Below are 25,784 nucleotides of genomic sequence, written 5' to 3'. Positions count from 1 at the left end.
CTAAATACACTTCTTTGATAAAAATTAAAATTATATTTTAAGAAAATACTATGTGGGTCATTTGCAACATGACTGCAGCCCAGAGGCACCCTGTAGTTGCCAGTTGTCAACCACTAAACCACCAGGTTTCTGGAGGGAGGCCGTAGGTAAATGGGCACCAGATCTCCTGAGAAGTAGAAGACCAAAACCCCATTTCGTCCCTTTTCAGGAAACAGGCAGTGAAGCGTGAGGTTAAATTCATAGACCACAGAGTCAGACCACAGGGTTCCAGTTCCATCTCTGATGCCTGTCAGCCCTGTGACCTCTGACAAGCTACTGAGCATACCTGTGCTCCCATTTCCTCATCAACCCTCACAGATGTGATTCAAGAATTGAGTTATCCATGGACACATTGCTTAGAGGGACACCTGTGACATACTATGCACGGTAACTATGTAAGAGCTTGATATTAACATTATTGTAAAGTGCAATATTCTTAAGCTGTCTTTGGTAGACTACAATGGCCCCAACACCAGTCAGCGGCCAAAGACAGGAAGAGTTTGTAATGGGAAACTCACTAGAGAGGAAGGAGAGAGGAAGGTCAAGCTGACCTCTTAGGTGCAATCCCCAGGCTTTCCTGGACACCCTATCTCCTTGACGCTGGAAATCACCCCCCATCCAACCTCTGCACTGTGGGCATGCCTCATGGGAGAAAGCCTTCCATGTGAAAACACTTAAGCTGCCTCTCATTGCAACATGAAAATGCAGTGCCCAGCATGCAACACGTCTTGGTTTTCGACATACTCTGAAGGGTGGAAAGAGCAGAAATGGCAGGAGAGACCCAGGCTTCCTGGTTCCATTTTACGTTTTTTTTTTTTCCTCACTATATTGTAACAAGGACAGAAACCCTGACTTAAGTAAACCTCTAGTTCCTGAACTTGTCAACAATGAGACAAGACCCTGGGAAGAAAGACATTCTCAGGCTGGGAGAGGGGAAGGGGATGTTGAACTGCTGAATATAAGCGTCATCAGACATTTTTTAAATTTGTAAGCGAAGCTGAGGAAGTGGGAAAAGTGATGACCACACTCCAACCTCATATATAATATTAATGTGTGTGTGTGTGTGTGTGTGCGCGTGCGCATGTGTGTGGAGAGAGACAAAGAGGGAGAAAGAGAGAGGGAGTTAAGTCTATTCTCTCTTTTCTACTGCAAGACCTCATTGCAGTGGTCCCTATAAGGAGGGAGGGAGAGAGGAAAGGAAGGGAGGGAGGGAGGGAGGGAAGGAGGAAGGGAGGGAGGGAGGAAGGAAGGAAGGAAGGAGGGAGGGAGGGAGGGAGGGAGGGAGGGAAGGAAGGCAGGAAGGCAGGAAGGCAGGAAGGAAGGAAGGAAGGAAGGAAGGAGGGAGGGAAGGAAGGAAGGAGGGAATGAAGGAAGGAAGGAAGGAAGGAAGGAGGGAAGGAAGGAAGGAAGGAGAAGGGAGGAGAAGGGAGGAGAAGGGAGGAAGGGAGGAAGGGAGGAGGGAAGGAACGGAGGAATGGGGAAAGGAAGGAAAGAAGAAAAAGAAAGCAAAGAAAGGGAAAGAAAGGAAAGGGAGAAGAAAAAAGGAAAAGAAGGAAGAAGAAGGAGGAAGAGAAGAAAGGGGGAAGGACAGAGAATAGAGGAGGAAGGAGAGGAGGAGGAGAAAGAAAAGTGAGAATGAAAATGGAACTTAAAGGTTGAGACTTTTTCACTCAAACACAAACAGTCCCATCCTAACATTCTTCTGCCTAAACATCTCTAGAAATAAGTTACTACCTGAAAAAGTTCTTCATTCCACTGGCAGAAAGCTCGAGTTGTTAGGAAACTTTCACTTTGTGGCAGCTACTAGCAGGCACCTTGCAGCACTCCAGCTGCAGGGAGAGCAGCTGCCAACGGGCCCGGCTGCCGCCAGGCCTCCCACAAGCTGCTCTCAGCCAGAGGTTGTACTGGCCCGGATTCCATGGCAGATGCAGGACTCCTCTGATGCCCTGATGGCACAAAATAAAGCACTCCTAGGGCTTTGAGGAAGCTTTCTTAGACCGCTGGGTCTCCCCAGCCCTTGGGTTGGGCTTGCCTCAGAGTCTGGGGGCTCTCCTTGCCTTGCTGAGCTCCCCCACTCCATTCCGTCACAGGTGCATTCCCTTAGTAAGATCTTCGCATGTTTAACCTCATCATGGTGTCTGCTTCTTGGAGCATCTGGACTAACACATACATAAACTGAGACAAAATCTCTTTGTTTTCACCTGTTGGTCCCAGTTCTATCCCCAGGAATCACTGTATAAGTCTAATGTACTGTGGCTCCAGTTTTTCTAGCCAAGTATTCATAAAGGCACTGAACTGTCCTCTGTGTGTGCACATACGTGTGTGAGCGTGTAAATGTATGTGTATGTGTGTAAGAGTGGGACTGGGGTGAAGAGAATGGCAGGAGAGGTAAAATCTGATGAAGAAAGGATGAGAAGACAGACCCAGTGAGATAAGGGAGACCAGAAGCTGATGACTTCCTGTAAAACATAAATGCTGAAACTTGGCCCTAGTGTGAAAGCCTCAGTAGATACACAAAGGGAGCATAGAAGACATTGAAAGGTTGGTCAAGGACTTTCATGGGCCCAGCAACCTTCAAGGAATAGATAATTTCAACATTGTTTGAATTGCTGCAGCACATAATAAAGCATGGAACGTTTCCCAGCTCATTATAATCAGCTGGTATAACACAGATATCCCCTGAACGGGCGCGGTGGCTCAAGCCTGTAATCCCAGCACTTTGGGAGGCCGAGATGGGCGGATCACGAGGTCAGGAGATCGAGACCATCCTGGCTAACACGGTGAAACCCCGTCTCTACTAAAAAATACAAAAAAACTAGCCGGGCGAAGTGGCGGGCGCCTGTAGTCCCAGCTACTCGGGAGGCTGAGGCAGGAGAATGGCGTGAACCCGGGAGGCGGAGCTTGCAGTGAGCTGAGATCTGGCCACTGCACTCCAGCCGGGGCGACAGAGCGAGACTCCGTCTCAAAAAAAAAAAAAAAAAAAAAACACAGATATCAAAATGCACAACAGCGAGGCGCGATGGCTCACGTATATAATCCCAGCACTTTGGGAGGCCAAGGCAGGAAGATCACCTGAAATCCGGAGTTCAAGACCAGCCTGGCCAATATGATGAAAACCCTGTCTTTACTAAAAATACAAAAATTAGTCGGGCATGGTGGCGGGTGCCTGGAATCCCAGCTACTAAGGAGGCTGAGATGGGAGAATCATTTGAACCCAGGAGGCGGAGGTTGCAGTGAGCTGAGATTGAGCCAATGCACTCCAGCATAGGCGACAAGAACAAAATTCCATCTCAAAAAAAACAAAAACAAAAACAAACCAAAAAAAAGCACAACGATAGCATGCACCCACATACACAGAGACACATACACACACCCAGGAAACAGGAGACTAGTGTCAGTTACAACAACAACAATGAGAACGAACATTTACTGAGTATTTACCACGTCTCACAGACTGTTCTAAGGGTTACATACCTCACCCTAACGTTGGGAGGCAAGATCTTTCACTATTATCCCCTTTTTATAGTTAAGAAACTAAGAGAAATTAAGTAATTTACCCCAGGCCACAACCCCAGTAAGTAGTGGGATTGCGATGAATATAGACATAAAATCCTCAGAAAAATATTGATGAACTGAATCTATTATTTAAACAACTACCACAACAACAACATGACCCTGTAAAGCTTATCCCAGGAATGCAAAACTACTCAAAAAAGATTAGGAAATTTATTGATTGATATCACTATATTAAGAAAACAAAGGAAAAAAACCAATATAAAAATTATTAACAGCTGCAATAAACTGAATGTTTGTACACCCCTAAAATTCACATGTTGAAACACTATCCCTAATGTGATGGTATTTAGAGGTGGAGAGGCCAGAAAACTAGCCAGCTAAGAACAGGGCCTTCACCAGAGCCCCTCCATGTTGGCACCTGGATCTCAGACCTTTAGCCTATGAAACGGCGAGACATCAGTTTCTATTGTTTATAAGCCACCCAGTACTTGCTGTGGCAGTCTGATTGCACTAAGACAACAGCCAAGAAATCAACAGCACCATTACGCTCAACGGTGAAACACTGAAAGCATCCTCTGCCAATCCTGACCAGTGTAATAAAAGAGAAAGATTTAAGAAATCAAAACACAGCCTGACCAACATGGTGAAACCCCTTCTCTACTAAAAATACAAAAATTAGCCGGGCATCACCTGTAATCCCAGCTACTCGGGTGGCAGAGGCCAGAGAATTGCTTGAATCCAGGAGGCGGAGGTTGCAGTGAGCTGAGATCGTGCCACTGCACTCCGGCCTGGATGACAGAGTGAGACAGTGTCTCAAAATATAAATTAAATAAAATAAAATATATTTAATAAGCAAAGATACCTCTTAAAATAGTACCAAAAAGATAATATGCTTTTGGATAAACTTTTAAAAATAAATATAATAAAAGTACAAGTTCTAATGAAAAAATGTTCTAATGATACTGAGGAACATCAAAGATGATTTAAATAAATAGAGCAAAACATATGTTTTTATAGGAATGCATGATGTTAATAAGATATCAACTCTATACTAAAGTTATTCATAAAATTTAATGAATCCCTTCCCTTCTCCTCACTCCCAAATCAGGTTTTCTTAAGAACTACAGAAGCTGATTCCAGTTTGCATTAAAAAAAAAAAAAAAAAAAAAAGCCAAAGTAACCAGAGATTTTTTTTTAAAGTAGACTAATTAGATGGCACAACATTTCCAGATATTAGAACATTGTATAAACTTAAATAAATAGTTGCTTCATAGGCATAAATAGATCAGTGTAACACACTGAAGAGTTAAAAAATAGTCCTAAATATACAAAGGAACTTAATCTATAATAAAGGCTGGATTTCAGACAAGTGAGGGAAATATTAAGTATCGCTTAATAAATGGCATTGGTACAATAGTTTGGCCATCTAGAAAAACAATTATATAAAAACTTCACCTCATTTCTTCATTGAATAAATTCCAGGTGGATCAAAGCTTTTAGTGAAAATGTGAAACCATAAAAGAATAAAATAAATAGAATGATAGAATAAAATTTAGGAGACATTTGTGTGGGGGAAAAGGTTGTCTGTGTTTAATTTTAGAGCAGAGAAAGCCTTCCTAAGCAAGGCATAAAACCTAGACGTCATTAAAAAAAAAAAAAAAAAAACAAGATGAGGCTGGGCACGGTGCCTCATGCCTATAATCCCAGCACTTTGGAAGGCCAAGGCAGTGGGTGGATCACAAGGTAAGGAGTTCGAGACCAGCCTGGCCAACATGGCAAACCCCATCTCCATTAAAAATACAAAAATTAGCCAGGTGTGGTGGCACACGCCTGTAATCCTGGTTACTCGGGAGCCTAAGGCATCACTTGAGGAATTGCTTGAACCCAGAAGACGGAGGTTGAAAAAGACTGATAAGATGCACTGCTGGGATGGTAAGCAGTAAGCATATTTGACCATTATTGATTGGATTCTAAATTAAAGTAGCATTTTTGGAGAGCAGTCTATAAAAGGCTTCAATATGCATAGTCTTTGCCCCAAAGGTTCCACTTCTATGAATTTGTCCTTCAGTCACTTGTATATTCATTCTATGAAATATCATGCAACCAAAAAAAATGAAGTGACTGTATTATTGATATGAAACTATCAAAATCATAAAACAACATGTATAAAATTATTTTTGTAAATAATAAGACAAGTGAAAAAAAATTTTTTTTTTTTTTTTTTTGGAGACGGAGTCTTGCTCCGTCACCCAGGCTGGAGTGCAGTGGCACAAACTCCGCTCACTGCAACCTACACCTCCCAGGTTCAAGCAATTCTCTTGCCTCAGCCTCCTGAGTGGCTGGGATTACAGGCACGCACCACCACGCCTGGCTAATTTTTTGTATTTTTAGTAGAGACAGGGTTTCACCATGTTGGCCAGGCTGGTCTCAAACTCCTGGCCTCAAGTAATCCGCCTGCCTCAGCCTCCCAAAGTACTGGGATTACAGGCGTGAGCCTGGCCGACAAATGAAAAATTCTAAAACTCTCAAATGCATGTGCATTTATATGTGGTACAATGCCTAGAAAAACATCTGGAAGAATATCCACAAAAATTGTAAAAGTTCTATTAAAAGTAGTAGGAGAGAAGTATAAAACGCAAGTTTATCTTTTTTCTCACTAAATTGATAGTTAATTGTGGAATAACATTTTTTTTAGTATTTGTAAATTTTAAGCTAAGAAATTCTACTTATAGAAATTCATTCTAGGAAATGATCTAAAAATCTTTTTTGTCTTCGCTCACTGGTCCTTAATTCAGGAATATAAAAATCTTGAAAGATTTTATGCCTAAGGATTTTTATAGAATTATGACTTTATAATAGTGAAAACTCTAGCAACAACCTACATGTAACCTAAATGTAAGTCAATGATAATAAATCCACAGTATATAATGCTCTGCTGACATTAAAATATTTACTGAAAAAGTCATAAAACTCATGGACAAATACTTATAGAGTTAGTTTGCAAAAAGTTAAAAATACGGCTAGGTGCAGTGGCTCATGCCTGTAATCCCACCACTTTGGACGGCAGAGGTGGGCCAAACACTTGAGCCCAGGAGTTCGAGACCAGCCTGGGCAACATGGCAAAACCCCATCTTTACAAAAAATACAAAATTCAACTGGGCATGGTGGTGTGAGTCTGTAATTCCAGCTACAGCTACTCAGGAGGTTGAGGTGGGAAGATCATCTGGGCCTGGGAGACCAAGGCTGCAGTGAGCCGAAATCGCACCACTGCACTCCACTCTAGGCAACAGAGTGAGACCCTGTCTCAAAATAAATAAATAAATAAATATATGCAATATAACTAATTACTTAAAGATTACCCTTCATTTACATAAGTACTTTATAGGTTTTATGGAGGAGAACCATTATTTGTTGCTTGCAAGTGATTGACTTCCTAATCAAGCAATTCTTAAATTTACAGCTTCAAGAACATTAAAAAAAAAAAGTGGGAGAAAATATAGCTTGGATCACATGAAATCCTAGATAATCTAAGAATGTATTTAAAATAATGAGTTTAACCTTCTACTAGAATTAAGTATATTCTTCCCCTTAATCAGTAGCCAAACTAATTAAGCTGAATTTTTCTGTTCATGCCCTCTCTGCAAGATTTGTAGAGGAAAAATATATATATATATATTTTTATATATGTATACTTTTTTTATATATACACACATATATATATCTACAAGGTTAACCATAAGAGGAAAATTGAAGAAAATAGCCTCAATAATTCACAGACTGGATAATGAGTTCCTGATTAATGCAGCTGGCTCTAATGCCATCAACACTTTTAAGACAAATTCTTAATTGCCCTACATGTTTTAATGTTGTATCTCAGTTTAGAAAAGTACCAAATTACTTCCATAAATTGCCCTTTTCCACAGATGTTACCTTTAACGTTACAAGCAACATGCATGTGACAGATGTTTTAACCCGCAGCTCTAGGAGAGGTTTTTAATATAAAGTTTAGTTGCAGAGTCCTGGAGCCTTATCTTTGAAAAGTAACTTCATTTTAAATAGCCCTACTATTTAGATAAACAACCAAAGTGTTTCCTAACCACTAATAGGCCGAAAAAAAGAAAAAAATACACCCACACACACACATACCCCCCCCCCAAAAAAAAAAAAAAACAGGAAAAAAGAAAAGAAAAAAAAAAAAAAAACAGGGAAGGGATGAAAGCCTGACCAAACCTGAGAAATGAAAAATAGTGGCAGACCTTTGAAATCGAAATAAAGCACAAAACTTGAAGACTCACACTATCTTGCCTCATTCTGGACCTGCCTCCACATTTCCCACAACTTAATTATTGAAGACTGGAAGGTAAATGTGCAATTGCTTTTTTTTCCTAAATTATGTTCTTTCTAATTACAGTCTTAAACCTTGACCTAACAGTCTGTCTCATCTCTGGGGTTTCCGCGTTTAGCTCGGTACCCAGCTTTGCGTCTGGCTATGGGCACTCAATAAATCACATAGTCAAATAGGCTTATGTGGTGGCCACTCATTTGTTGTCGTTTGGATGTATCCATCCTGAACTCACCCTTGACTAGGTTCCTTGAATTTGTGGTCATTGATCAGGGGACTTGAAATGCTGATCTGAGTCACTGCTTTCATTGGCAAAGGAATGAGGGCTGTGAATTAGGGATTGTTCTCAGAGCCAGTGACGTACTGAGAGAAGAGATCATGGCTCCACACTCTGCTAACAAACTCTTTTTTACTGACTGTAAATGCTCTACAGCTGAACTCTGTACAAAACCCTAAGCACTTTCAAGATCTCAAAATACTCTCTATATATTTAAAGCAAACAAAGATAAAACTCTCCTGTGATCAAAAAAACCACCTGAGTAAATGGAAAGAAATGCAATTCTAAACAAGTTACCATTTTTAACCTATCAAATTGGCAAAGCCTAAAGAGAGGATTATAATATGCATTGTCAGAGACGGAGTGTGGAATCCTAATCTCAGATACACCATTGGTGGGAGTCGTTAATTAGGAGAAAATATCTGAGTGGCAATTTGGAAATATGAACCAAATGTCTTCAAAAAGTGCGTACCTTTTGATTAGGAATTTCTATTCATTGGAATGTATGTCAAGGAAATAACTAAGAAGTGTGCAAAATTTAGTAATAAGGACAATCATTCAAGACCGGGCATGGTGGCTCATGCCCGTAATCCAAGCACTTTGGGAGCCCAAGGCAGGGGGATCTCTTGAGACCAGGAGTTTGAGACCAGCCTGGTCAACATGGCAAAACCCCAATATTCCTGCTGAAAAATACAAAAATTAGCTGAACATGGTGGTGCACATCTGTAATCCCAGCTATTTGAGAGGCTAAGGCACAAAAATTCGGGGGCCAGAGGTTGCAGTGAGCTGAGACTGCACCATTGTACTCCAGCCTGACTGACAGAGTAAGACTCTGTCTCAAAAAAAAAAAAAAAAAGGATAATCATTCAAGTATTGACCTTAGTAGTAAAAAACAGGGAAAAATCTAAATATACAACAAAGAAGAAATGGTTAAATTAATTTGGATATTTTTACCCAATGTAAAACTATTGGGCCATTAAAAATATTTATTGTCATGGAAAGCTATCCGTAATAAGTATCAGTTTAAAAAATAAGTTACTAAACAGCACATAAATCACTATCTTATCTTTTCATACATAGTATAATTGTATATACATGCACAGAAAAGGGAGCAAAAATACAGATTTCAAAATGTTAACAGTATTAACATCTCTGAGTGGTAGAAAATTGTTATTTTCTGATACTTTTACATTGAAGTATAAATTAGCTACCTCTTATAGAATCTTTTAAATAACACTTTTAAAAGGCTAAAATGAAAGAAAAAATTTCATGAGTAAAATCCATAAAGATTAATCTCAAGCTTTCCATATGTGAAAGGAATGAAAGTACTCACACATGCATAAGACCAACATATTTGCCATTTAAAAATTTAAACCTCTGAACATTTTTTAAACGTGAAATTAAAGTAACAAGTTGAAATGATAGCCAGGATTTTAACAAGAGGGTTAATAGTTTTAGGTGCAAAAAGAGCTCTCACAAGTCAATGATAAAAATATGAGTATCTCAATTTATTTTTTAATAAATGAAAAATAAGAACAGGCCTCTGTGTTGCAACTGTACAGATGTTGGAAGGTACAACTTTGGGTAGACACCAGAGGGAAGCACAGCTGGATCTCAGCCTCAAAGTTCCCCTCAGCCAAGTTCCCTCTCCTCTAGAACGTAACACAATCATAGGTAGTAGCCAGGGTAAAAGCAAGCGCTTCACTAAAAAGGAAATACAAATTACAAAATAAAAATCTGAGAAAATGTTTAATCTCTTTAACTATCAAATTGCAATTTTTTTTTTTTTTTTGTCTTGCAAATAAACAAATTACAATTGTCATTTACTGGTGAGACAATGAGAAAAAGACACCCTCAAACACTGTTGGGAAAACACAAATTGTTAGAACCTTTCTAGGTGTCATTTTCAAATTATGTATCAATGACATAAAAATATCTGTCTTTTGTTCTTGTACTTCCAGAAGTCTATTCTACAGTAATAACCAGAGATAAAAACCTTTACATACAAACATGATTTATAACACTGAACATAAATATTAAAAATAGAAGATGGTAGATTTCACCTTTAAATGCCATGTAGGAGAATGCTTAAGGGACTGGTAAAGTACCAATAGTATAGTATTAAGTGGAAAATGCAGAATGGCATGAATGATGCAAAAAACAGAATCATAATTTGCACACTCTTTGTAAAACCACATTGATATACTATGCATGCACACATTAGAAACTGTAAGAAAAGACAAAGTATTAACAGGGTACTGGAATTATGAGTGATTTTTCTTCTACACACTTTTTTCTATTTTCCAATTGTTCATCATGAGCACATATTATTTTCATAATCAGAAAAAGAAACCTCCCAGGAAATGCTTCTTTAAAAAGTAAACACATATGATGCAAAACTGTATCATAAAACAGTTGCAATAAAAGTCAGCCTGGGCAATAGCATTGAAAGCTAGGAGGCAGGTCATTCCGAAATGCTTCACAACAGCAATTTATGAAATAATTCATTAAATATACAGTACAATAAAAATCTCTCTATCAAAATAGCATTTTCAACTTCTTCCATACTCTAGAAATATTTGCTACAATGACAACAGCAGCAAAATCTAGTTAGCCCTGAAAGCTCTAAATAGCATGTTTAATTTTGTTCATCTTTCCAAGCACGCATGGGTGTGCTGCAGTGGAAAAGCTTGGAGCTTGTAATTCAATGTGTCCTGGGATTTGACCACATAGATATTTTATTGCTTAGGAAGGATTAGGAAGGCTAAAAAGCGTAACGAGACTACTGCTGCCCCAGTTCAACTTCGAGACGCTAAAAGTGATAAACGACTTGTGTCCCAAATTTTGTGAACAAAATCAGAATGCAAATTTGTGTTTTTCATGTGGCTGAATATGATACAAAACATACCTTACAGAATGTTTGCTAAAACTGAAGAAGATAAACACAAGATAAAAGGAGACTGTAGTCCTTCCCTCAAGTCTCCCACAAGCCCCTTAAGGATAGGTGCCTTTATTTAGACTTTTTTTTTTTTTTTTTTTTTGAGACAGTTTCACTCTTGTTGCCCAGGCTGGAGTGCAGCAGCATGATCTTGGCTCACTGCAATGTCGGCCTACCAGGTTCAAACGACTCTCCTGACTCAGTCTCTCCCAAATAGCTTGGATCACAGGCATGAGCCACCACGCCCGGTTAACTTTGTATTTTTAATAGAGACAGGGTTTCTCCATGTTGGTCAGGCTGGTCTCGAACTCCCAACCTCAGGTGATCCTCCCGCCTCGGCCTCCCAAAGTGCTGGGATTACAGGCGTGAGCCACCATGCCCGACCCATTTAGACTTTTAACATCCAAAGAAGATCATGATTTTTTGAAAATATTAGATATAGTATTTGAGGTTTGAAGAATTTCTATACAATATGAAGAAAAGGATGGGGGAGGGTAGGACCACTTGGGAGAGGGAGAGAGGGGGCAATTGCAAACTCACTTTTGAGCACACAGCCAAAATGTATACCTACTAGTTCCTGTTTCACCACCTCTGTGTTGATTCCGCAGTCAAAGATTGCTTTGGTTTTGCTCACATTCTACAAAAGTTCATTTCCACTTTTTTTTGTTGTCGTATTTTTAGCCTCCTCTTTTCTGGTTTTTTTTTTTTTTTTTTTTTTTTTTTTCCCTAATGCAATGTTGGCAACTTCAGTGACTCTGGGAGGCCAGTTTCCCCAGCAAGTTCCCATCAGGTACTTTTTGTTCCCTGCTGTGGATGCTTCTTGGATAGGTTGATAAGCAAATAAGTTCATGTTGGCGACAACACTTCCATTAAAGACGCCTGCAGTAAATCCTATGATGCAATCGCCTGCAGCTTAACTAACAGACCCAAGCTGGTCTGGCATGATCTATGCACCAGCTTGCAGAAGCAGTCAGATGAGTCACTGTGTGGCCCTCCGGGGAGAAGCAAGTCTATACTCTAAAAAATAAATAAATTTTTATTCTAGAAAATAAAATTTAAAAGAAACCCTCGACCTTGCCTAGAATTACCTTTTGTTTTTAAAGGAAGTCATATTTCAGGCTCTCCCTGTCCCTCCAAAAGAGCTCAAAACTGGGCCCAACACCAAGTCTCTCCCATGAACATTCAGGTGGGGTCTGAGGCGATGTGGCCGGCAGGTTTGTCTCGGGAGAGTTTGCTTCAAGTGAAACTATGTAGGCACATGCAGCCCACTGAGTGGAACAAACTGAGTTTCTTTCATTCTTAGTCATTCCTCAGCCTCAAATTATACACATGTTGGAAACTCCTACACCTACTTGTGCTATTTTGAAAAATAATTGGATTTAATAATTGAACTTAACCCATATGCAAATCTAAAAGGACAAGGTTGTGGAGACACAGATAAGGCATCTACAGGTCACTGAGGAATAGCGCAGAACCGACAGGCAGCATGCCAGCGTGAAGGGCAGCGTGGCATTCCTGGGACAGAGAGGAGAGGGCAGGGACTTCTGCAGGGGATCGGGTCAATTCTACCTGCAACAAGCAAGTAGCAAGTAGGCTTTTCCATTTTATTTAGAGATGTGGGTATCATTTCTAAGGGTCTCCACTTGATAACTATTTTTATACATAATCTTTAACTTTTTTAAATAAATACATCATAAATACATAAATGCATAAATAAAATTTATCCTTAATTACAAAAGCAGTGCAAGCTCACATCAGCACAGAATGAAAACACAAACAATAACAGACAAAAAAGTACCTTTATTTTATCCTTAAGAGAGCAAACCACTGTTAACTTTTTGTGTTTTTTCTGAATTCTTTATTCTTCATCTTTTTATGCCTATAAACATTCTGATATAATACATCATGAACATTTATCTTATCATTAAGGATTTTTTCATGAATGTGATTTATAATGCTTGCATATTGTCCCATCATCTCACTAAACCATTCACTAAACCAACTCTTTATAGCCGGGCTTTTAGGGTTATTCTGATTTTTTTGCTTTTAAAAATCATGTGGCACTGTATGTCTTTGGTTATGTCTTTAAGACTAATTCCTGACACTGGAATTTAGTTGTCAATGGTAGACCTTATTTCTTTTTTTTGAGATCGAGTCTCATTTGTCACCCAGGTTGAGTGGCCGGATTCCAGCTCACTGCAAGCTCCGCCTCCCGGGTTCAACACCATTCTCCTGCCTCAGCCTCCCGATTAGCTGGGACTACAGGCGCCTGCCACCTCGCCCGGCTAAATTTTTTGTATTTTTAGTAGAGACGGGGTTTCACTGTGTTAGCCAGGATGGTCTCGATCTCCTGACCTCGTGATCCGCCCGTCTCGGCCTCCCAAAGTGCTGGGATTACAGGCTTGAGCCACCGCGCCCGGCCCGGGTAGACCCATTTCAACCGGTTTTGCAAAACTGCCTTCCAGAAAGTTTGTGATAATTTATAATTCTCCAAAAATATATTTTACCTGAACCCAGTTTTGTTAATTTTAGCCACTTTGACAGGGAAACTTAGAATATCTCTGTTAGATAATCTGTATTTTTCTTATCACTAATACAGCTTATAGCTAATATTATTTTCTGTCTTTATTAGCCACTTATACAGCTTTTACTAATTGTCTACTCATGCTCTTTGACCACTTTTCTATTGAGGTAGTTGTCCTTTTTTAAATTATTTTCCAAAATATGTAAGATATACATATTCTTAAAAGTATACCCCAGGACTCCAGAGCAACTTAAAACTCCTACTCTGCAGAGGAAATATAAATGTCCTGAGACCTAATCAAAATTCCCTCCAACATGAGAGCCTTTCAGGGGCAACTGACTTCAGAGACTTTTAAAAATTCTATAACACAGTAGGATACCAGAGGAGATTTTATTCCTGTCCTAAATGAATGATCATTGTGCGTCCTGAAGTGAAATAATACATTACCTTATCCTTGAAGTGAAACTGCAGCTGCTATTCTTATCCTTATATTATTTGAAATCTCTTCTGAACATTTACTAAATTACTTGCTTGGCAACATTTTTTGACAGTGGGTATCTGTGAATTACATTTTATTAAAAGGAGTAATAAGGAAAGGGAGAAGGGGGAGAAAGAAAAAAAGGAAGGGGAAGGGGAAGGAGAAGAGGAGGAGAAGGAGAAGAAAGAGGATGAGGAAAAGGAGAAGGAGGAAGAGGAGAAAGAATAGGAGAAGAAAGAGGAGGAGGAGGAGGTCATCCCTTTCACCTATTTAAGGTTTTCAGCTTACTAAATTTTAGTCAATGTTCCATTCATTCTGATATTGCCTCACTCTCACTTCATGAGCCTGCGAGAATGAACCACTTCCTGGGTTGTCTCTGGGAAGAAGTTCTCAGCGTCCCTGCCAGCCCATTTGTCTGATTTTCTTGTACCACTTTTCTACCAGCCCAGTAAGGCTGTGCAGAAGTCCTCTAGTGAAACCATTGATTTCACCGCCTCGCTGCCCTTCTGAATTCCATGTGATCCTCTGAATTCCTCCTGCCTTCCAAAAGTCTGTTTGTCATCTGAATCAGACCACCACTGATTTTGGTAAAGGAGGTGAGGGGGCTTGGGAGCAGAAGCAGGTCCCACTGTGCCTGTAACCTCCTGTCTTGCTAATGTTCATGGCCCCCGCTGTGAGCCACGACCAGCTCTCCAGACCCCTCTGGAGGGAGAAAATGAGACACAGAATATTGCAGCAGATAATTATTCTCAGAGATCATTTAGTTCAACTCCATTTTACAGATGAAAAATAATGAAAGAAAAATCCTCTGATCTTATGTTAATTATCTTATTGGCAATGCAGGAAAGAGGCAAAATCTACCTTTGTTCCTTGTTTCTTTGAAAAGTTAGATCCAAGAAGTACAGAAGGCAGTTATTTTATGGGACTCACTGAACTGAGAACCAAAAACAATGATTTGGGGTGAGTGTGGGAAGAAAAGTCCATTTTAACTCCCAGTAATGGTATCAGAATTTTAACCAGGTATTTCACAGACTCAAGTTCATGGTTTAAGAAGTAAACATGCAGTGCTTATCCTGCTCTCAATCTTCCAAAAAAAAAAAAAAAAAAAAAAGCATGTTTTTTCAAACTAATCAAAACTCCAAATTTTCAATTTTTACTTAGAATCCCAAAATGAAATACAGAAGAAAAAATGTAAGATACTTTTCTCCTCAAACCAGGCTTTTAGATCAAAATCCTATACCTGCTCTCTCACATGCCCTAAGATGCATTTGGATGATCCCTAAGGCTCTTTCTAGCTCTAGGATACTAGATTGCAAATTAACACCAAAATCAATTATCTAGGAGGCCAAACAGCCACATGCTGTCGCACCCTAGGCCCCGGCAGCAGCCCCTGCCAGCCGCTCACACTCCACTGAGAAAACACTGGCAACTTAACAGTAGTTACGCAGTTTCTTCCTGCTCTCTCTCGTCCTTTCCTTTCTCCATGCCTCTCTCCTTCACTTCAACCTTTCCTTGTCTCCTAAAACCCTGACCTAAATTCATGGGCCTTAAAAAAGAAGAGACTCTGGCTCTCAGGGTTAGTTATATTTGTATATTCAGAGTTCAGATGAAAGGCTGGCGCCAAAATAAAGAGAAGCCACAAGCAATTCTTGCTTTCCGTTTCTGTTCCGGAGGGTATCTGCATTCACACTTGTAAAGGAAGCATTTCCTTGGGAGTGAAAGTGAAGTGCTCCCCACAAAGTTCATTGCCATGTTCATTACAAAGTAAAATAAGGCACTTCATCTACCACAGGCATTGATTGCTTTCCACTGAATGCCCATTCAAATGCATGAACAACCTTCAGAACCCTGACTTATTTTCAAAATATACATTGAAATCCCCTGAAATGCACCAGCTTTTCTAGCACTTCCTATAAGAATTCTTAAAATGTGTTATTTGATTAGTATTGTATGTGGCAAATCAAAAGGTGCTCTTTTTACAAATAATATTACTACTGCTCACCAAAACTCATGAAGCTGAATCATTTCTCTTTTCCCAGTATAACTGGGGATGGGAGGTAGAGATCCCCAAAGGAATGCTTTCTTACTTCTATCCCACTTAACCCATTATAATCCAGTACTTTTTTTTTTTTTTTTACCATTTACCATTAAGAAACTTACGGCATAAAACAACACTTTCAGTCGGGTACAGTGGCTCACGCCTGTAATCCTAACACTTTGGGAGGCCAAGACGAATGGATCACCTGAGGTCAGGAATTCGAGACAAGACTGGCCAAAATGGCGAAACTGTGTCTCTACTGAAAAAACAAAAAAAGTAGCCAGGCATAGTGGCACACGCCTATAGTCCCAGTTACTCAGGCGGCTGAGGTAGGAGAATTGCTTGAACCCAGGAGGCGGAGGTTGCAGTGAGCCAAGATCATGCCATCGTACTCCAGCCTGGGCGACAAGAGCAAAACTCCATCTCAAAAAAAAAAAAAAAAAAACACTTTCGTATTACCTATTATAATCCAGTACTTTTTACCATTTACCATTATAAGAAACTTACAACATAAAATGTACTCTCCTGGTAATGGAAAAATAAACAAAACTGATCTGAAGAGCCTAGATTCATCCAAAGGAAGAAAATATGCAGGCAGATAGATGGTAGAATGAATCTGAAATTTGGAGGCCTAAATTTGAAGACCAGTGAAGCTGTCTGAGGGACTCCCAGGTACATGTTGTTACTAAGCAACCCACCAGTCCTCCTGGGCCAAAGCAAAAATTCCTATCCAGCCTGTTGCTGCTCATTAAGGAATTTTCCCTGGAGAACTCTGCCAAACCAATCACTGCCCTCTTTCAGGTTAGGCCTAGTTTTTGTTTTTCATTTGTTTGTTTTTGTTTTTTGTTTGTTTGGTTGGTTGGTTTTTTTTTGAGACAGAGTCTCGCTCTGTTGCCCAGGCTGGAGTGCAGTGGCGTGATCTTGGTTCACTACAACCTCCACCTCCTGGGTTCAAGCGATTCTCCTGCCTCAGCCCCCCAAGTAGCTGGGACTACAGGTGCGTGCCACCATGCCTGGATAATTTTCGTGTTATTACTAAAGACAGGGTTTCACCATATTGGCCAGGCTGGTATTGAACTCCTGACCTCGTGATCTGCCTGCCTCGGCCTCCCAAAGTGCTGGGATTACAGGCATGAGTCACCTCGCCTGGCCAGGCCTAGTTTTTATAACTGAACAAGAGTCATTGAAAACCTCTTGAAAAGGAAAAGAGTATCAGTGCCCTAGTGAATGCCAGGGATCATGAATGAGAACTCTAATTAACTTAGGGTAAGGCTTTTCTTATACTAAAAATAACTTCAGATTTTTCCAAGGTTAAACCTAGTTGACATGATCTTACCCCTTGGCCCAGGTAACAACGATGGGCTGCTGATGCTGTAAATACTGAAAGAATGCAGCAAAGTTCACTAACTATGGCAGCACCTAAAATCAGACTCACATTTATCTCTATGTGCAGAAGCTGTGCAGCTGTCAGTTCTCACCAAGTAATACGGGAGGAAAAAAGAAACAGGAAAGTGACATTAGGGAGACAAACCAAGGAAGGAAAGAAGGGAAGGAGGGAACAAGAAGAAAATGTTGGTTTAAATGAGGGAGGAAGTAAGGAAGGGGAAAAATACTATGTAACCATTGTTAATTTTTTAACCAGAAATGTATGGCTATAGTTAGACCAAAGTCATAAAGAGGAACTGAGGCAGTTGCCTGAATTATCTAAGACTTTTTAAAAAGTAAATTTAACAACCTAACATCCAAAAAATCTTATTTGGATTTGCTATACATTTCAAACAAACACTTCTTGAGGTGATTGGGTACTGTTAATGTTGTTTAAATGCTTCTATGTATGTTTGATTTATCCAACTACTTTTCTAAATTCTCCTTTTACTTTCCTGAGCCTAGCAGAAATTGCTAGACATAGCTTTTCATTGATCACTCTAACACTTACTCCTGATCTCCCGTAAGTCAGGTGGCACTGGGACCATTTGAATGGCCTGGACTCTGCAGTCAGTTTAAAATAGGCCCTCACTGTAGGCCAACAGAAGATCTAGTACCATCTTATCAGAGTAATACTTTAAGCTACCATGAGCCTTAGAAATGAAACTGCAATCATCATCCTATCAAATCATTTCACCAGGGACCAACATCAAACTAGAGCTCTTTACCTTTGACTTTGTGCTACAAAATAGAATCTGAATTCAGTGAAACAGCAGTCCTCAAAAAAGTGAATACCAAGCATGGTGGCTCATGCCTGTAATCCCAGCACTTTGGGAGGCTAAGGTGGGTGGATCACTTGAGGTCAGGAGTTTGAGACCAGCCTGGCCAACATGATGAAACCCCATCTCTACTAAAAATACAAAAAATTAGCCAAGCATGGTGGCACACACCTGTAATCCCAGCTACTGGGGAGGCTGAGGAAGGAGAATCTCTTGAACCTAGGAGGTGGAGGTTGCAGTGAGCCAAGATTGTGCCACTGCACTCCAGCCTGGGCAATACAGCAAGACTCTGTCTCAAATAAATAAATAAAAATATATATATAAATAAATAAAAATTGAACATCAGCTCACACATGAGTGGGATTCAGCCAGAAACCCGAGCTAGACCTTTAGCAAGCCTAGCGGAGGCCTATGTGGGTGACATCACTTCAAATCAGTTCTTTTGCAGCTCTGGAAACATATTCCCCTTCAAAAAGAACCCTTTCTTCCAGAAGCAGCAGTTCAACAAAACAATGAAAGTAAACATCTAGAGCAGGCCTAAGAAGTCTTATATCCACGTTAAAATCATATCTGAAGCTGCTCATCCAAGGTAGCATAAAGTAAAATAAAAGTCCACAGGTTTCTTTCATTTACACACAGGATATGCACCTGAAAAGTTGCATATAAATTGTATCTATTATGTAAACTAGCATTAAGTTTCATTTGAAGCAGTGTTGTCCTATTTAAGGCAATTATAATGCCTGGAACATTGTTTAGATGCAGATTCTCTGTGCTTTCTCCTGGAGAATCTAATTCAACACTGCTGGGTTGGGACCCAGGGTGCCTCAGATGATATATTATATGTTTTAAACTCAGGTGAGTTTGAGATGCAATCATTTTAGAAATTCCTGTGGAGATTCCTATTTTTAAGCATGTGCATCATCTTCAACTTGTTTTTCAGTTAGATTAACTTTGCCTGTATGTCAGTTTACTTCATTGAAGATGGGAAACTCACTAAAGCACATGCTATGCAGTGTTCCTCCAGACACAGTGGACAAGTTCATGTTTTCTGATGGATACAGTTTATAGAAACTGAACAAGAGCAAGAGGAAGGCAGCAAGGGCAAATTTTACCTTGCACAAGCCTAATGTTAAGGAGTGGAGATGGTAGCTGAAGGTAGGTTATGCTACGAGTTTTAGGGAGGTGGGTGTGTCTGAGCAAACACTATCTGTACTTTGTCTCCTTTAGTTTGAATCCTCAGGGATCCTCCAGAGTGTGTGCATTTATTCATCTCTGAATTAAGGAGTGTACAAGATTTAATCCGTTGTAGGGAACAGAACTCTGGACCCCTCACCATTAAACTGGTGATACTCAGGGAAAGAAACAAGACTGATGGTATTAGCTGGTTCATCATTTACTCATTGGGTATTGCTATCTCTTGATTACCAAGACCACTTACAAGAACAATTTTGACCATTTTGAGTATGCAACTGTCCAGATTAATACGTAGAGAACTGATCATGTTTATTTGATAGTGCCATTATCTCTGACTCTGATTCACCCACACAGAGCTCCTTTCTGGTCCTAGACCGTCTAACCACACTGTCACCCCAGGGCCTTTGCAATTGCTCTTCCACCTGCCTGTAACACTCTTACCCCAGGTATCTCAGGGCTTGATGCCTCACTGCACTCAGGCCTCCACTCAAAGCTCACCTCATTGGAGAAGCTGTCCATGATCACCCTATACAAAAGACCTCCCCCATTATTCTCAGTCCTTCCAGCCAGTTTTGCTTTCCTTCATAGCACTTATCATCTAATTAATGTTTACTTTTTTGTTGATTTACTGTCAACAAGTCTGCCCCTTCCCGCCCCGCCGCCCCCCCTCCTCCCACCGGCCCCCCCACACACACACACTAAGTACCATGCAGGCAGGGACTAGGTTCTATTCACCAGTGAATCTCAATGCCAAGTATATAGTGGCATTCAAGGCATACTCATTCAAAAATTGAAAGGGTATATGTATTGGTTTGAAAAAGATATGATAAATTCTTGACGTTTCTGACCTTAAAAGATATTTTGCATAGCCAAATGTAAACAAGCATATGCATTTATAAAACTAAAGACTAGAGAGTTTAATTAAAATGTAGAGTCATCCCATTACTTGAAAGGTTATCCACATGAGATACCTATAACTTCAGCCATTTTCTGAATAATAGCAGGACCCCTTAACAAAAAACACACAAAATGACTAAAATTATCATAGGCAAAAATGCGATGAGTAGGGAGAGGCAGTATTTATCATGACCTGTATTGTTTTTGTTTTTTGAGATGGAGTCTTGCACTGTCACCCAGACTGGAGTGCAGTGGCGCAATCTCAGCTCACTGCAACTTCCGCCTCCCAGGTTCAAGGGATTCTCCTGCCTCAGGTTCCCAAGTAGCTGAGATTACAGGCGCCCACCACTACACCGGGTTAATTTTTTGTATTTTTAGTAGAGACAGGGTTTCACTATGTTGATCAGGCTGGTCTTGAACTCCCGACCTCGTGATCCACCCGCCTCACCCTGCCAAAGTGCTGGGATTACAGGCTGAGCCACAGCGCCCAGCCCCTGTACTGTACTTTTAAAAACTTTTTTGTAACTATTGTATTTTTTGTAACTATTAGGCATTGTGTTTATTAAAAGTATGTCTGTCCAGGAGTTGCTTTCCACTACAGTTTAAGCCCCCTGAGAACAGGGCTCATCTTATCCATCTTCGCATGTCTCTATTACGCCTATCTGAATGTGTTACGAATAGTAGGTAACCAGAAAATACACTTACCTGATGAAAAACACCTGTGAGTATCAAATCACATAGTACCTATATGTTCTCTGAATATATTTTATACATTTTGGCAGTAAAATAAGAGTTTCTTAATTTAGCATTGTTTCGCTTGTACACATGCTTGCTGACAAAGATCTTAAATCTTCATAAAATTTAAGATGGAGTAGAGAATTTTAAAATATGTACAAAGACAAAATGTCCTAAAAATACTTTGTTTTAATTGGCGATAGCATCAACACTGCAGAACATCAAAAGCAGAATGTTTCAATCTGAAAAGTCCACACCATAAAAAAGACCATGCTACTTCAGTCCAGACTTGTTAACCAGAAATATCATCCTGTGCAATCCCAAAGATTGCCTAAATCTTAATGGGATTATGAAAGAATATCCAGTGTGTGTTCGTTCATGTTATTTCCAGAAACTACAGACAGGCCTTGTAAGGCGGATTTTCAATGAGGCTCACGAAGCCTCTCACTTGCTCAGGAAGGAAGCCCCATGGTGTGCCCAGGGGCCCGTTTCCTTACAGTCCCCACCGCATCTCACACACATAGTTGCATAAGCTTCAGACCCACCCCTGCCAGGGCCCCCTTAGAATCTTAATATTAAGAAAACTGGGCTAGAATTCGCAGAAATGATCCAGAAGTCATGTATTGACTTAAAGCATTTTCAACAGCCCAATGAGAGAGAAACAAACCAGGTCGAATTGTCTCTTTGCACCATTGTAACCATTACTTTTCCCAGGATACAAAATTTCGTGTTGGAAACCACGACTAGATAAAAGCAACGTTCATTAAATGTAAGCAGACGTAATCCCAGATACTTATCACCCATAAAAACTAGGTGATGTGTGTGGTGAAACCAGATTGCGGGCGCTCAGTACTTATTTCTGGTGGTAAACACATTGTTCTTATTGCTGCTAAGTATAACTGGTGAAAATAGAGACCGACTCGTTTTCATTCAGAATTCGAGTCCTGTTGTATCACAAAACTAAGCAAACTAAACGTTAATTGTGCGATTAATTAAACTAGATTTGCAATCATCTTTGACGCACGCAAGGATCAAAACAAACCCCAAAAACTTGCTGTCGCCTCGGGATTTGGCTACTGAAAATTTCAAACTCGAGTCGTGTTTCCTTAAAGACTAGAAAGATTTAGGGAAGAGCTGGGGGTGTTCTCAGACGACCACACACTCTCCTCTTCCTACCCTGCCTCAGACCCTCTCCTGTGTTGGTAACGCTAGTTCTTCCCCTCCGGTATGCTGTACTCGGTTAATTCCTCATCGGTGGCTAACGGGGTACAACTATCTGGCAGTTTTCTGCTTGTTAAGTATGACAGCGCATTTTAGGTTCGCCTAACCTACCAAGCGGCTTTATGTTGAAGCTAGTCCTTCCCCTTCACCCCTGAACAGATCCGCTGGGCCTTCCCACTCCTCCCTCGTGGTCCCTCAACTTGGGACGGGTCCCCACCACTTCTCCATGACAGGCCCAGCGGCCCGCGGCCTTGGGGCACCGGCCCTCTCCGGCGACACGCCTTCAGGAAGGCCACCTCGGGGTGGCCGCAACGCCACGGCAAAGTTACCGGGGAAAGCAAAAGGGCGGCCCCGCGCATTCCAATAGGACGCAGCCAGTTCCCAGGCCCGGACGCGCCAGAGAGGAGGGGGAAGGGAGTGTCCCCGCCGAATCCCGAGAAAGGCCGCGGGACCCACCTCCGGCTCCCTCCCGCGCCCGCCCAGGCCCCACCTCCCCCGGATCGCACAAAGCCTTCCGAGGGCGGGGGCCGGCCCGCGGGGAGGCCGTCAGGACGCGGCCGGACCCGGCCCGGTGACCCGCGGGCGACTCCGGCCGCGCAGGCTGTGGCCCGCCGGCGCGTCTGGAGTGCCTGTCCGGGACGGGAAGGACGCGGGCCCAGCGTTCCCCCCGCCCCGAGCCCCCAGCCTTGACGGCGAGAGCACCCCGAGAAGGCTCTGCGCGCCCCACGCAGTCCCGCCTGCCGCGTCCGAGTTGGCGGCCAACTGCGTGGAAGGCCGCGAGCTCCAGGGGCTTGCAGCCGCCGTCGGGGCGCGGGTGAATCGCTCAGCAGCAGGCGCTCCTTGGCGCCCCGCCGAGGCCCTAACTCGAGGCCTCACATGAGTTCCCCCACTTTGCGAACCGTCCTTTCCCCCGGGCACCTGAGGAAGGTGGCCAAACAATGCGGGGGCGGACCCGGGGGAGGGAGGCGGGGGAGGGGAGGAGGGAGGCGGGATGTCGAGGGAGTGGGGGACGGCGCCGGCCGCCCCCGCGCCCCCCGGCCTCCCAGCGCCTCGCCTCCCTTCGGGGCCACAGGCGGGCGCGCACTCACGCCCACCCTCCTGCCCGGTGCGAGAAGATGGCCGTTTCTGCCTGGGTATAAAAGCTCTTTGTTGCGGTCACACAAAAGCGGCCAAGCCCCACTTTTCCAGTAGGCCCTTTGGACAAATCGAAGGAACTCAGCTGAACTTCCAAACGGCCCTAAACGCCAGATCGGTGGGAGCAGCTAAAGCAGAGGGGGAAGAGCAGGCCTCCCGCGCCCATCTACCAAAACCTCTGGCAATATCCAAGTATTCATGCGGGAGCGGGAGCTGAGACCATTCCTAAGGGAGGAAGGAAAAGGAAAACCCACTTTTACTATCAAGGCCCAAAGGGGATATTAAACATTCACATTGTTGTAGGGTTTCTCCTCTTAATCAGGGTAGAAACATAATGCGGAAAAGTCTGGATCCACCAAAAAGAAAAAGAAAAAAGAAAGAAAAATACCAACAATAGCAACTTAAAAACAAAAACAAAAACATAACAAACCAGTTGCCATCAGCCCAAAGTGGTAGTAGCAGCTGCCGGCGCGTGTGATCCACTTACTTGTCCGACTCTTGTGACATGTTTGATCCAATGAACTTGCTCCCCTTTTCCTGGAGCCTCAGCCTCTGGTGAAACTGGACTTTCAAGTCTGTGCAGGTGAAGGTGTGTGAGAGCGCCCGAGATGGCAGAACAAGAGCTACAGGTAATTCTGCTTTTCCGTCCCCCCTCACCACTCTCGCTCGCTCGCCCGCTCGCGCCCTCACCTAGCCGGAAAGGTGGGATAAGGGGGGGCCCCTCACATGGGGCCCGAGCTCGGAGGCGGCCGGGTGGCGCGGAGTCCTCCTGGATCGTGGCAATGGGCAGACACAGAGCAGAAAGTGGCGGACTTGGGCGGCCACAGGTAACTTTCTCGCAAGGAGCTGAATTCTTTCACTAAAGGGTACAAGCCCGAGGGACGAGCTGCGCGATGATTGGCTGGGGAGCTCCCTCAGGTGAGCTGCCATTGGCAGAGGCGCACTCAGGTAAGGCCCTTCTCCAAGTGAAGGTAACTCACTCCGAAGTTTACCTGAGTGGAGCGGCGGCATGCTTGCAGCTCGGCGGCAGCCTGTGAGAGCTGAGGGTCAGTTCTTCGAGTAGACCTCAAGCTGCGTTTTCCTCCTTCTCCAAGGCAGGGATGGGAAGGTCGGGGGTACTGGTTGAAGCGAAGAAAGGGGTTGGGGGAATGCAACACCTGCAAACACTAAGGATTATGGGTCGAGCGGAAGAACTAATGAGAGCCGAGCTCAGGTATCCCAAGTCAACCAGAATCAAATGCGCAGTACGCCACAAGGCATTTAATGCCCACAGTAACAGGGCTGTTTGACAGTGGCAGAAGAGGACGGGACTAAAGTTACTTTGTGCTGAGAGGGGGAAAGAAACACAAAGTTTGGTCTGTTGCGTAATTGAATTTTTAACATTCTTATCCACAACAAACACTTTTCGCGTCCTGCTGTGTAAAAGACATCAGATATATTACAGATTTTCAAGCAGGTGAGCATCCTTTTACGAGCTGGGCAGGTGGGGAGTGGCGTGGTTTTGATGGAGTGAGGAGATTTGGTTGAATGGACACTAAGATGGCCAGGCGCACCTCTTCGATCTCGACTCTGCAGCCTGGGATTCCAGAGCTGCAAACAACCACTGAATTCGTTCTGTAAACCTGTTGTCATTTGACGTTTCCAGGCAGGCATCAACATTTACATTGTAATTCAATAGACGCTACCGCTACAAAGGTACTTTATTCTTCCAGCTTAATATGGTTGCTACGGAAACACTGCAGGATGAAACTGATTTTTTTTTTTTTTTTTTTTTGTGGTAATGTTTCTCCTGGTTGGGAACAACGCAAATTAGCAGAGGTGTAATTTATAACCGCCGCTACCAAAGAGTGAAGTGTTTGTGGAAGTTCTGACTGGGATCTAGCTCGTACATATGGATTGTGGAAACAAAGGAGGACGTGGAAAGCTTACCATATTTTATTTCAAGTTAATACTAAAGCTGCCAGACTTAATACAACTTTTCTTTTAATCTTTATGGATCACATATTTTCTGAAAATTACACGATAAAACAAGGTTTGGTTTGTTCCATGTGTCCATTTTCAACAAATAAATTTCAAAATTGTATTTTTTTAAAACAATATAAACACACACTTAGAAACTAATATATTTTAAGACAATGCAGGTACTATTTTAATATAATATTTTAAGATAATGCAATACCTATCATGTTCCTCTCCTTTTTAGAGGTAGCCACATTCCACTTTTATCTGTCTCTTCTGTCATTCACC

The 25,784-nt window shown here is 42.0% G+C and overlaps 1 protein-coding gene across 2 annotated transcripts in view; it reads right to left on the bottom strand.

The window, feature by feature from the left end:
• The window catches only part of GRHL2 (grainyhead like transcription factor 2), a 184,672-nt gene extending 159,109 nt beyond the window's left edge, over positions 1-25,563 (bottom strand). The window contains exon 1 of one of the 2 annotated variants that reach the window (XM_003903037.5): positions 24,025-25,563. In XM_003903037.5, the coding sequence (XP_003903086.1) occupies positions 24,025-24,044 (20 nt within the window). In that variant the 5' untranslated portion in view covers positions 24,045-25,563. The remainder of the gene's footprint in view (positions 1-24,024) is intronic. The other variant, XM_009213448.4, reaches the window with a different exon arrangement.
• Positions 25,564-25,784: the final 221 nt, after the last annotated feature.

Source organism: Papio anubis, chromosome 8, assembly GCF_008728515.1.
Source record: "Papio anubis isolate 15944 chromosome 8, Panubis1.0, whole genome shotgun sequence".
Taxonomy (NCBI): Eukaryota; Metazoa; Chordata; class Mammalia; order Primates; family Cercopithecidae; genus Papio; species Papio anubis.
Note: the sequence above shows the minus strand (reverse complement) of the source record. Positions and strands in the feature narration are given on the sequence as shown.